At 49.8% G+C, this 12,389-nt stretch overlaps 1 protein-coding gene across 1 annotated transcript in view; it reads right to left on the bottom strand.

Annotated features, from left to right (window-relative positions):
* The window catches only part of Vat1l (vesicle amine transport 1 like), a 143,974-nt gene that overhangs the window by 77,578 nt on the left and 54,007 nt on the right, over positions 1-12,389 (bottom strand). Inside the window, exon 4 of the mRNA XM_046435036.2 lies at positions 7,432-7,574. Within this exon, the coding sequence (XP_046290992.2) occupies positions 7,432-7,574 (143 nt within the window). The remainder of the gene's footprint in view (positions 1-7,431; positions 7,575-12,389) is intronic.

Raw genomic sequence — 12,389 nt, 5'->3', positions numbered from 1 at the left:
CATGGCCCGTGTCAACAGCTGAGTCTGTCTCTGTTCCTTATAAATTACCCATTCTATGGAGAGCTCTGATGGGGAGGTAGCAAGAGACCACCCTGATGGAGAGGCTCCAACAGAGCACCTTTGGGGCTTTGGAAGATGACCCACTGTTGAGTGTTGGTGGATGAGCAAGAATTGCCCAGGTGACTCAGGGAAGGCATCTCTCAAGAGAATATAACAGCTTGGCCTGGGCTAGCAGAAGGCTTTGGGACACCAACCATAGTAATGAGAAGCCAGGACTTTGGCCTTGTGATGAAAGGGCCCAGACGCTGGCTGCCACCACTGATGCTAGCTCGGAGGTGGGTGGACAGGAGCGAGGGGGTAGTGTAGCACTGGGCTTAGGATCATGAATTTTGCCTCAGTGTTAAGCGTTGAGTTCTGCCGCTTGCTGTGTGACCTCAAGTGATTTACTTAGCTTCTCTGTACCTAAAACCTCCTCATCTGTGAAAGGGGATAATGATAGGCACTTTGTGAAACTTGTAAGAGAAGAGCTGGCACAAGCAGAGCGCAGAGCCTACCTCACAGTGGGCACAGGATCCACAGCAGCTTTTATTACCTTTGGTCAGAATGGCCTGACTTAAAGAGGGTCTTTTGGTTAGGAAAAGGGCAATAAAGAAGAATATTCAAAACCCCAACAAGCCAGCCACAGACCCAAGCAGACTTCCAGGTGGGTGACGTCACCAGTCCAGAAACCAGCAGAGCTGAGGCTGGATGCCCTGGACCTTTCTAGGAGAAGAGCATCCACGAGCACTCAGTACAGCCCAGGTCCACTGTCGAGAAATCCCAAGAGTCATCCATTCCTACCTCCTCCCTGCCCGGGTCCAGGGCCACAGTTCTCTCTATTCGATGGATGGAGAACTGAGGCTGAGGAGGTCAGGTGACTTACTCCAGGGCTCACTGCAGAGAATTGGGGGTTGTGGGGGGGGAGGGTTAGTTCAACCCATCACATCTGGAAACCAGGAGGGCCCAGAGGCACAGAATGGCTTTGCAGGATGAACTGTGGCCATCCTGGGGTGACTGCCACTGTCATTTCTCAGCCATGCAGGCTCTAGCAGGGACTGAGCAAGGCAGGCTTCATTCCCAGGTCCTGAGGATGGGGGTCCAGGTGCTGTTTTTGCACGCAAAGTAGGAAGTTCAGAGCTTCAAGACTGCGAAGTGCTGCATCCCTATTCCATCACCACGACCTTGACCAATGGACCACACTGAAATGGAACCTTACTGATCTGAACTTAGGTCTGTTTAAAATGTCCCAGGTCCCACACCAGCCTTAGGACTGGCCCTCTGGGGACCCTCTCATGTTAGCCAGCCCCTCAGAGTCCTTCCAAGGCTGTCATCAGGAAAATCGCCAACAGAGCCAAACAGCTCATCAGTGGCACACGGGCCACCCTCACTTCTAATCCCCATTTCCAGGGTGACCAACCACCTGTACATGACAATAATTATGTAGAAGCAGAGCGGTTCGGGGCAGAGGCCCACCGCAGGGAATTTTCTGTCTGCTCTCTCTGCTGACATAAAATCTCTGTGGATTTAAAAAGCAAACACAAAAGAGCTCCATCTCAGGGATCCTGGGGCCAAATCCAGCAGCAAGACGGTTTGGAATTGCTGATCGGGCCCCTTGTGTCTGTCCTTCCTTTGTCCCCCTCGCCCCCGGCCCCTCCATGGTGAATGCTGCCTCTTGGCTCTCCACCCACGTGGATCAGGGAGGAATTTCTGTTGAGTGCTGACAAGTTCCCATGGAACCATTGCTGGGAGAGAGGCCCTGGGACCTGCCAAGAGGCGATCCCTTTGTTCTGACTTTGCTTTCCAGTGGGATTCTGGGCTCTGCTCAGCTTTCTGTTTCTGAATCCTCTTCTCTGAGAACTCTTCTGGGCCAAAGCTTTAACTATCACTGGTACATAGTAGGCTTCTTAGAGGGTGCTGGTGCCTGGTGCATGGTAGGCTGGTGTACAGTAGCTTTATCAGAGGGCCGGCACAGTGCCTGGTGCATAGATTTCTCACAGGGGGCTGGGCATGGTTTCTGGTTCCCCTCAGGGTGCTAAGCACAGTGCCGGTGCATAGTAGGCATCTCCTGTGTTCATTGACAGCCCCCCTATGTGTGGAGCCACACCACCCGGGAATTCTTTCTGGCTCCCCGTCTCCATCTCCACTCGGGCGATGACTAACTTCCAGCAACATGGATTTTAATTCTCACTAACATTTAAGTAAGCACCTACTGGGAGCCAGCATTGGGCCAGGCAGTGGGGGTGGAGCAGAGCAGGAGGTGGGTGTGTTCCTGCCCTTTCTGAGCTCACACCCTTAGCTTCACCTTTGACAGGGACCTGCAGCCTCAGGTCATTGGAGCAAGCAGCTGATCCCGGCCACTGGTGTTGGGGTCCTCCATGGACATGTGCTGCTTAGCCTGGGTCTGCTTCATCTGTTTCCCCAACTTCCTTTTTTTGTGTTTGTGTGTGGTGCTTGTGCATGGGAGGCAAGCACCCTAGCAACTGAGCTATGTCCCCAGACCTGTCTCCCCAACTTCCAAAGCCAGTTCATAGTAGCCACTTGGCAAGTGCTTGAAGGGGGTGGGTTTCCACTGGCCCCAGCCCCATCTCCCCTGGGGGTCTCGCTGTCACACTGCATTCACCTTGACTGAAGGACTCACCACAGCTTCTGAGGCTCCCATCTAACAACAACCCAAAGGGGTCGAGTCTAGGTCTCGTGCTGTCCTCCATCGTCCTCGTCCCCATGTCTCCTTCTCCTGAGTCTCCATTGGCTCTGCTCCTCCACCCCCCCCCCACCCTGTTGGGTGGTCCCTTCCCCATTCATCCTGCAACCGCAGCTAGATCAGTTTTTGTGTAGACTCATCTTTGGTGACAGTGCTCACCAGCTGAAGTATGCATTTCTGACATAATCTGGCTTGAACCCCGCTGAAGGGCTTTCCAGAGCATGGTCCCTGTAACCTGTGGTTCCCTTTAAAATTTCTCTTAGTTTTTAACTGTACACATTTAGAGGTACATGTACACAAATTGTAACGAGCACATCCGGGCCATTAGCCCATCTGTCATTCCTCAAGTTCATCATTGCCATTATCAAACACTCATCATTCCAGGGGTCCTTCCCTGGGAGCAGTTTTGCTCACACCCTGCCATGAGTGATGGCTGGAGACATCTTGCATTGTCACAGCTTGGGACACAGGCAGGCGTTACTACATCTAGAAAGGAGAGCCAGGTTCAGAATCCTGCAATGCACAGGACAGCATCTGGCGGCAGAACCATCAGCCTAGAACACATATAGTACTGGTTGAGAGAAGCCCTCATCTGGCCGGATCCTGCTGTCCCCACGTCTCATACTGCCTTGTGCTTCCACCCAGGCTGCCTGGCTTCCTTATGGGCTCAGGGGCGAGCCTCCTGCCTTTGGGAGGGTGAGTGTGGGTGGGAGGAGACCACAGGCTCTGGAACCAGAACCACGTGGGGCTCAGTCCTGCCACAGGGAGGGGTGTGGAACTGAGTCACTCAGGATGCATTGGGCACTCTCCTCTGAAAAATATAGTGTCTACTTTACATATCTGAGCTCCTCCGTGTTCTTTGGGCTTCCATTTAGATGGTGCTCACCTGTGTTTCCCAAATGCCTTATCTTTTCCCATCAGGTGCTAGCTTTACTGTCTTGCAACTGCCCCTGTAACCATCTGTCCCTACTAGTTTGGGTGCCTTGGGTCACAGGGATGTGTGTGTCTGGCTCCTCACAGTGTCATGGGGCCCATTCACAGGCATCAATAATGTGTGAATAAATGAATGAATAAAATAAAGCCTGAAATAATATTGGGCACCACATTTCACCAAAGGAAGTTTGCAATGTTTTATTTTTTAAAAAAGATGTTTTGAAATAGCTTTACTGAGGCATAACTGACACACCAAACCTGCACACATTGGAGGTGTGCAACTCAGCTGTGACCCAGGCTCACACCTGAGGAGCTACCATCACCCTCAAGGTGACCGATGCATGCTTTCTGCCCCAGAGTTCCCTTGAGGTCCCTGGTTAACCAAGGGAAGGTTGGCAGGATAGAGTCCCTACCTCATGCACCTGGTCCTGAGTCTATTTCCTGATCTGAAAAGTGAGTAGTTTCTTGCCTTGAGGGATGGTGTAAGGTGCACATAACGTGGTCTAAGCAAACTTGGCAGAACAGGAGGAGACCGACAGCTGCTCTTCTCCATCTTGCCCCACCCGAGCGCCCCTGCCTGGGACCCTCCCCACTTCCCCACCTGCTTGTCCCCCAAGTGTCCCCAAGGGGCTGTTCATCTTGATCCCCTCTGATCTCTCTTCTTTATTTCTGGAGCCTTTAACGTCAGGTGCACACGGCTCAAGGTGTCTCGCTCTAAGTCGCTCACTTGTAGTCACGGTTCTCCTCCCAGACAGACGGAAAGGCAACAGAGGCCAAGGTGAAGTCTGTATCATACATATTTTTTCCTCTTCCCTTTAAACTATTTGGCTTAAGGCTGAGAGTGCCTTCAAAAGAGGTGTACTGCTTGACTGGTTTATAAGAGTTCTCACTGTAGGAAATTCATTTTTTTTTCTAGTTCATCACACACATAATCATGTAACCATCTCTGTGATCAGAAAATAAAGGGGAGTCGCTCTGCCCACTCTCGTGATGTATGTTAGCAGTTGATATTTTCCATTTTGTTTTACGTGCACACGCTCAGATTTTTGTGCAAAGCTAGGACACAGGCATAGATGGAACATGGAATACGGCTTTTTTCCCTCAATATGCTACCAGGGTTGTTTTTTCATTGTGTGACAGTCGTCATAATTAGCCATTTTTAGGGGCTGGGGAATACTCAGGCAGGTGGGTGTAGCCTAAGCCACGGAGCCGGTTCCCTTCTGCTGGGCATGGCAGCTGGCTCCGGGTCCCCTCTGCTGCAGACAGCATGCATGGCTCTGCAACAGGCAGCTTGGCTCCCGCAGCTTTGTCTCACTCTGGGCTGTTTGGAGGGCAGGATGACCAGGACACAGGCTGCCACCATGGCCGTGGCTTCCCAGTCACTTCCAGTCCAATCCCAGGGTCTCTGCTTAAGATAAGAACGAGTTGCCGCAGTGGCATCTGAAGGAAGGTGGGGAGGTGGCCTCAGGTGCTGTTGCCTCTGCTCTTCTGACACCAGTGGAAATCACTGATCCTGGTGCTAGAGGAGCAGGTCGGGGACAGGGAGAGGAGGGGACGGAGCAGCTACATGGCAGATGGGGTCCCTGGCTAGGGGGTGTCACTTCTTCAGGAGAGCTGCCTGGCACTTTTCTTACCCTCCCCACTTCAACTGCCTCCAGCTGCACCGGTCTCCTTTCAGACCCTTGAACTGACCCAGGGCCTCAGCACGTGCCAGTCCCCGGCCAACATCTGGATCCTTCCACTTTCAGCCAAGTCTTGGTCTTCCACTCATGACCCGATTTTTCCCCGTGTGTGTACATCCACTAAGGCTCTGCATTTCTCTACCAGAACACACATCAAAAGTATAAACCAATTCATTCTCTTTCGAGTCTTATTTGGTCACCTCACCCCTGCAACTACATTGCATTCCCTAGGAGGACAGTGACTCTCCAACGGTTACTGTTGGGTCTCCCTCCTGGGCACAGTCCCTAGCCCATCAGAGGTACTCAGCGCATATTATCAAGCAGGAGGCACATAAAGAGTGACACAGTACTTAGAAAAAAATCACTTAAGGGAGTGATTGTGGAAGGGATTGGTGGTAGTTTCTCATCTGTTTTGCAGACCGCAGCCTGAGAGGCTCAGGGTAAAAGTGGAAGAACCACCTGAGAGCTATGGTTCTGGGCAGAGGGGGGTCTTTAAAGCAAGCCTGCTTATCTGAGAAATGGGGTGGCGGGTTCTACGTCTAGATTCAAAGGTCTTCTCTCATGACAATATTCTTCTCCTGAAATATCAGGATGACCTTAAGTTAAATACAAATTTGTACATTCGAGACTTAAAAACACACCTGCAGCTTCAGACCACTGGAAGATTTCCTTTCTTAGCAACTCCCCAAGTTTCACCAAGTTGGTCTAAATCCATACTCTCAAACAACCTATTCTGTGGTCCCCTGGTCTTTCATTTTCCATCTTAATTTGTGATTTGGAGAAAATGGTTCCTTTGTTATGAGATTGGCAAGGCTACTTAATACAGTTGTACCTTACAAAGTAGGGCTGAAAAAAAGCCACACTGAACCTCTCCCGGAGCTGTGCGCAGAGCGGACCCCGAGCCTAAGCACAGATCCCCAAGCAGCAGCCAGAACAAGCCACATGGGTCATCTGCAACCAGGTAGCACCTGGGTTTCCTTAGGATTCTCTGCGTTCACACATATGCGCAAACCACACACACACACACACACACAAGCACACACACACACGCACATATATAAGCACACGCACACTCTCTCACATTCACATACGCACAGCCACCATCAGGAGCCACATCAAAGGTGGAAAGTGGATCCAGCTATAAACCTACATTCCCCAGGTGACTGCAGTGGCCAGAAGACTGGTCTCCTTGGCTCCCTCTCATCCTCAACACACCACCAGGGACTGTGCAAAACCTAAATCTGATCTCGTCCGTGCGGTAGTCCTTGCTAGTTCTTGGTGGTTTCCCCTTTGGGTGCTCCGTTGTCAATATCCATAACAGGATCAGGTGCCCAGACATCCCTGGATTTGCATAGATAAGCTTTTCCCCTTCTGAGGAGCTCCTTAATATGCATGCGCGTGGCTACCTCACTATGGCGCCCCCAACCCCATCTTCCTGAGGGCATCCTTAGCACAGGCTCCACTCTTCAGAGAGACACTCCATACATGAACAGCGTGAGGCCCCAAGTCAAATGCCTGGCTTGAACCAGGGCTCCACTCTTTACCCCTGGGCCAGCCTGCCTGGTGCCCTCTAGATGGTTTCCCAGATTGCTCTCAGGGAGGTGTGGCCAAGGACCTGAGCCTTCCGGCTGGGACTGACCCACAGAAGCCCCTCGTGCATGCCCTCCCAGTGCTCCTTCCATCTGCCAGCAAGAAGCAGAGGACGAGGACGCGATACCCAAGACAATGGCAGAACCTTAAAGTGAAAAGAGCCCAGTCCCTGAATCTCCTTACAGAAGACGATCCATCCATGAATGGATGAGGAATAAACTCTGATGTGCTAAGGCAGTGGAGTAACACCTGCCTGACTCTTAACACATTCCTCCGCAAGTTCTTTAACAGCTTGGTTTCTTGGGGTAAGATTATGGCTGTGGGAGGGTTGGATGAGCTAATGCGTGTGTAGCACGGGCCTGGAGCTAGCAATACCAAGCCCCCCGTACATGGTTACTGTTATCACCGTTATCGGCTATTCTTTAAGCAAATGCTGCTGCTGTTTGAGAGAAGAGCAGCACTAAGCCTGAGCAAGCAAGTGCCTACCTTTTGACTTCTTGCACGTAGTCTGCATTTCGATCAAAGAGGTGGGTCACGGAGTCTTTGATTGCTTCATGCTTGAAAGTAGATGCCGTTCCAAAGACAGTCACATTGGGTACGGTGGAACACAGCTGAGCCACAGCTTGGCCCTGGAAGTGACATATACACACAGGCAAGTCACACCCAAGGGCTACCATGTTCATTGAGGTATTATAGGTCTCAGGTTGAGGACCTGGTACAAAATGTGGCACGGAACAGATACTCAACAAATCTTCATTATCTTTTCTTTCCCCTTAGGGGCTTATTACATCCAGAGCTGAGATGTCTAGGCAGAGACAGGAAAGGTCAACATGAGTTTTAAGTATTAAAGGGTCAGGGGCAAATTACAAATGCAGTCAGGAGTGGGTGATTTTCCATATCCGCTTCCAATACGGTCAAAATTTAAGTAATTGGACAAAATGCCATGACCATGCGTATTCAGAAACCTTCTAGCGAAACCCAATCTGCTGGTAATTAAGATGCATTCTGAAACCGCTGCCTCTTTCCAGCATACCATCTGCCATTTTAAGAAGGGAAAATTATCCTACCAGAGTCATGTGCGGTATTCATTTCTGCCCATCATCTTATTTTCATGTCTTGGTGTTGGTGGATAATTCAGGGTGGCAGGTCAATTTATGGAAATGTTATCTTATCAGCAGTTGCAATTAAAGCAACATGGAGAGACTCACAGGACATCAGAGCTGGCAGGTCATCCCGGTGCCTCCTCCCTGTCATTGTTTTTCAGAGGAGGGAAAGGACACCCAGAAAAATAAAGGTCACCCCATTTTCCAGACGCACATCTGCAATTCAAAGCAAGACCTCCTGACTGCAGTTATTGCCATTTTCCATTATCTCGTGCTGTCTACTGATTCTGACATTTTAAGCTAAGCAGACTTCTAAGTCGCTACCTAAAATAGACATGTCACCGGCATGCTCCTTGGAGGTCAGCGATTTTAGAACATGGGTGTGAACCCAAGACCGTAGGCTGCAACTCTTGTTCCAAGAATAGCTTTGATATTTGTTTATTTTATTTTTTTATATCCCAGATTGTATAGAACAAAGAAAGTTCTATCCTTGCTAGTGAGGGTAGCTAGCAGCAACCGGCATGGCAACTGTCTACAATTAATTGGCCTCCTGTGAGTCACGGTTACAGCTCCATAGCCACAGGGCTTGAGCTAACCTTGTACTAACTGGGAAAGGAACTTAGAATTAATTCCAGTGTCCCTGAAGTTCCTCTGCCCTCTGTTCTTGGGCAAGCATGACTTTTCTTCATTCAGCTGTTTTTCCAATTTCTATTAAGTAGTAGTCACACTGTGCTAGCGAGAGACGTCCGAGTCAGAAATGACCAGCACACCCTCGTCGCTCGTCTCAGGCTGCCCACAGAGTCTTAGACTTGCAGATACAACTACCACTCTGGCGTGTTCCCAAAGCACCATCAGACTCCACTGACCCTAAACATAACCCATGACCCTCTGCAAAGAGGCTGCTCAAGCAAAGTATCCCAACCGGGCAGCTTAAACAACAGAAATTTCTTTTCTCGCAATTTGGGGGCTTAAAATCCAAAATCAAGGTGTTGGTAGATTGGTTCCTTCTCAGGGCAGCGTCTCTGCTGGTCTTGCTGAGGGACATCTTCTCCCTCTGTCTCATGACTTCACCTCCCATCTAGGCCATTCACACTGGATTGGGGCCACCCCAAGGACGGACATCCTGACATTGTTTGGATCCGAATCATCCTCCAGAGGTCCATGTGTGAAAGACTTCTGTCCCCAAGTGGAACTGCTCGAATGTTGTAGAACCTTTAAGGGAGGAGGTTAGTGGGAGTTTTCAGTTTGGGGCAGAATGCCCTTGAAGGGAATATTGGGACCCCCAGGATCTTTCTCCCTGTCTGTTTCCTGGCTGCCATGAGATGAGCCGCTTGGCTCCACCTGGAGCTCCAGGTCTGATGCCCTCTCACCATAGGCCCCAAAGCCACGTGGACAATTTATGATGGACTGGAACCTTGGAAACTGAGCGTTAAAGTCAACCTTTTCTCTCCATGGCTTGATTTCTCTCGGGCATTTGTGATAGTGTCGGAAAGCTGACCAATAGACCCTGTCTCCAAGGAAGGCCACGTTCTGAGCTGCTCAAGGTTGGGCAGGAATTTGGGGTTGAGCCAGGTCAACACAGAACACTCCTCTCACTGCCTCCCTTCTTCTGTGTAGTGGACTGATGGGTTCCACCACTGAAACCGGGAGTCCAGGTGTCATCTGGAACTCCTCCCCCCCCTGCTCATAGCCCGTGAGTCACCCACATATTCTTTCTATCTCTTCTTCTTGGTCCATATTGGTTCTGGCTGGATCAGGGCAGTGCTCTTCTGAAGGACCTGGCTGCCTCCCTGTGTCCTCCTGAGGCCAGAGGGAGGAGCACTTCCCCCAGGACAGTGGCTGCCACAGCCTTCCCTGGCTGCCCCCTGGCCCATCTGTGTGCTCAAGGTGCACGGGGACTGTGCCTCCATTGTCTCTGTCCCCAGGGCCTGGCACAGGACCTGGCACACAGCAGGAGCTTGGAGCAGCTTGTTGAGTGGATGCTTGAGAAACTGGCGGGGTCAGTGTCTAGGGGAAGTTCAGGTTTGTAGAGTTGGGATGAAGCATGGGTTTTAAAATTTACATCATCAGAACTGACACAGGAACTGTACATATTTTTGGAGCGCAGTGTGGCATTCTGACACATGTACATGATGGGTCACCATTAGTCAGGGTAACTGAGTCTTTCACCTAAGACTTGTGTCATTTATTTGCATTGGGAATAAATATACAAAATCCTTTCGGCTAGTTATTTTGAAAGAGTCACTGAATTGTTGCTCTGAATAGTTACCCTGCGCTAGGGGACCGTAGCAGTTACCCCTCTCCAGCTGTACCTCTGTGCCTGTCCTGGTTCCGTTCCTCCCTCCCACATGCCTTCCCAGGTCTGGTGACCACTCTTCTGTCTGGGCTCCTTTGAAATCAGCTTTTTAGCTTCCAGTAAAGGTGAGGGCAGGCTTATTTCACTTAACCCAATATTCTCCAGTTCCAAGCCTGTTGCTGCAAATAACAGAATGTCCTCTTTTTCGCGGCTTAATAACATTCCATCTTGCACATGGAGCGCATCTTCCTTCTCCATTCACCCATGAGCAGCACCTGGGTGGGGTCCTGGGCTGGGTGCTCAGGAACAGTGCTTAGGTGAGCGTGAGCACAGCGTCTCCTCCAGGTGCTGCTTCCAGGTCCTTCGGTACAGACTGAGCCACAGAACTGCTGGGTCATGTGGCAGGTCTCTTTCCAGCTCTTTGAGGAACCTCCATACCGTTTTCCAAGGTGGCGACAGTGATTTACATTCCCACCAACAGAGAAGGAGGACTTCCCTTCTGAAGTGCAGATTTAATTAACATGGGCCGCCCTCTCTGCCTGGAGCACAGCTTTGCCATGTCCATTTGAAAGATGCGGTAAAAACAAACAAACAAACCAGGGCCGCCATAAGTAATCTGGTCCACGTACACACAGCCACGCACTCCTACCAGCGGGGCACTTCCAGGAAATGCCCATGGAGAGTCTCATCACTGGGTGACAGTCATGCGCACATTGAAGAGAGCACTTCACAAACATAGATGCCACTCACTGATGCTGGGCTGTGTCAAGAAGAGCCATAAACAGGAGATGTGGGGGGCTGCCCCCCCCCCCGGCAACACAGCCTAGCACTAAATGGTAAATGTTATTTCACTAAAGTTCAGGAGAGTAAATATACACGCCAGAACACGGCCACGGGTGGCTATCCTCACGGTGGCTAACGACACACCAGACCCAAGCGAACAACATGTTGTGCGTGGTGTCTTGATGGCGATGTGGTCAACAGGTGGCAAGAATCTTTCAGTTCCATTTCAGTCTTAGGGGACCCCCATCTGGTTGTTGACTGAAATGTCATTAAGCAGGTGTGACTCTATTTAAATTAAATATAATAAATATTATGTATTTATAAGTATAAGAAACATTAAGTATATTGTACATATAACACATAAGCATTATGTATACTATGTAATGTGCATATGTAACATATATGATTGTGATTAGAATAAAGCATGATTAGTATTAATGTTATAACCATATATGTACAATGAGTATTACATATATATAAATTTAATAGTGCAAAACAATTAGTGGATAGTTATTAACTATAATACAATTCATAGGCTATGAGTATTGAACATAATTTAGTAATTTACATCATGAGAGAGAGTGAGTGGTGCTGGAAGACAAGAACTCAGCACGCCAATTTGCAGGCTCCCAGTTCTCCATCAACTCACTGAGGTGACAAGAGGCCCTTAGTAGACCCTCAGTGATTTTTTTTTTCAAAGTAAATAATGCTCAGCATTCTGTATTTAAAGTGCTTTCCCTCACAGTTATAGGAAATCTGTACTCTGCCTTCTCCACGTTCCCAGGTAAGTGCAGGATCAGCAGCTCATTTGTCCTCGCTCTCCTGCGTGCCTAGCAAATAGCACGGGCTCAATAAACATTTGTGGAAGACAGAATGAATTTTCAATAAAAAGGATTTTGCAATTCACCTGCGGACCCGGGACATGAAGTGAACAAGACAATCCATGCTCCCGCAGCTGCAGGGAGTGGAGATCCGAGTGGACCAGTTCTAATGGACTTTCCTTCCCCCTTGGTGAGAGTTCTACACCAAGTCCCTCCCTGCTGCCCCTCTCTATGGCCAGCGACACAGCAGTAATAGCAGCCGTGGTTCCCCTGTCCTCACATGGCCGGGTATTGTACCAAGGGGCGTCATGAGATTCTTAAACCACCTTTAGACAAAGTTTCTTGATTTCCCATTTACACTTAAAAATGGGGATTCAGAGAGGGGAAGGGACTTGGGTAAAGCCAGAGACCCGGGACTCCGAGGCTTCTCTGCTGTTAGTC

Source organism: Marmota monax, unplaced genomic scaffold (genome assembly GCF_021218885.2).
Source record: "Marmota monax isolate L192 unplaced genomic scaffold, Marmota_monax_Labrador192_F-V1.1 WCK01_AAM20220418_F8-fsc00024, whole genome shotgun sequence".
NCBI classification, from domain to species: domain Eukaryota; kingdom Metazoa; phylum Chordata; class Mammalia; order Rodentia; family Sciuridae; genus Marmota; species Marmota monax.
Note: the sequence above shows the minus strand (reverse complement) of the source record. Positions and strands in the feature narration are given on the sequence as shown.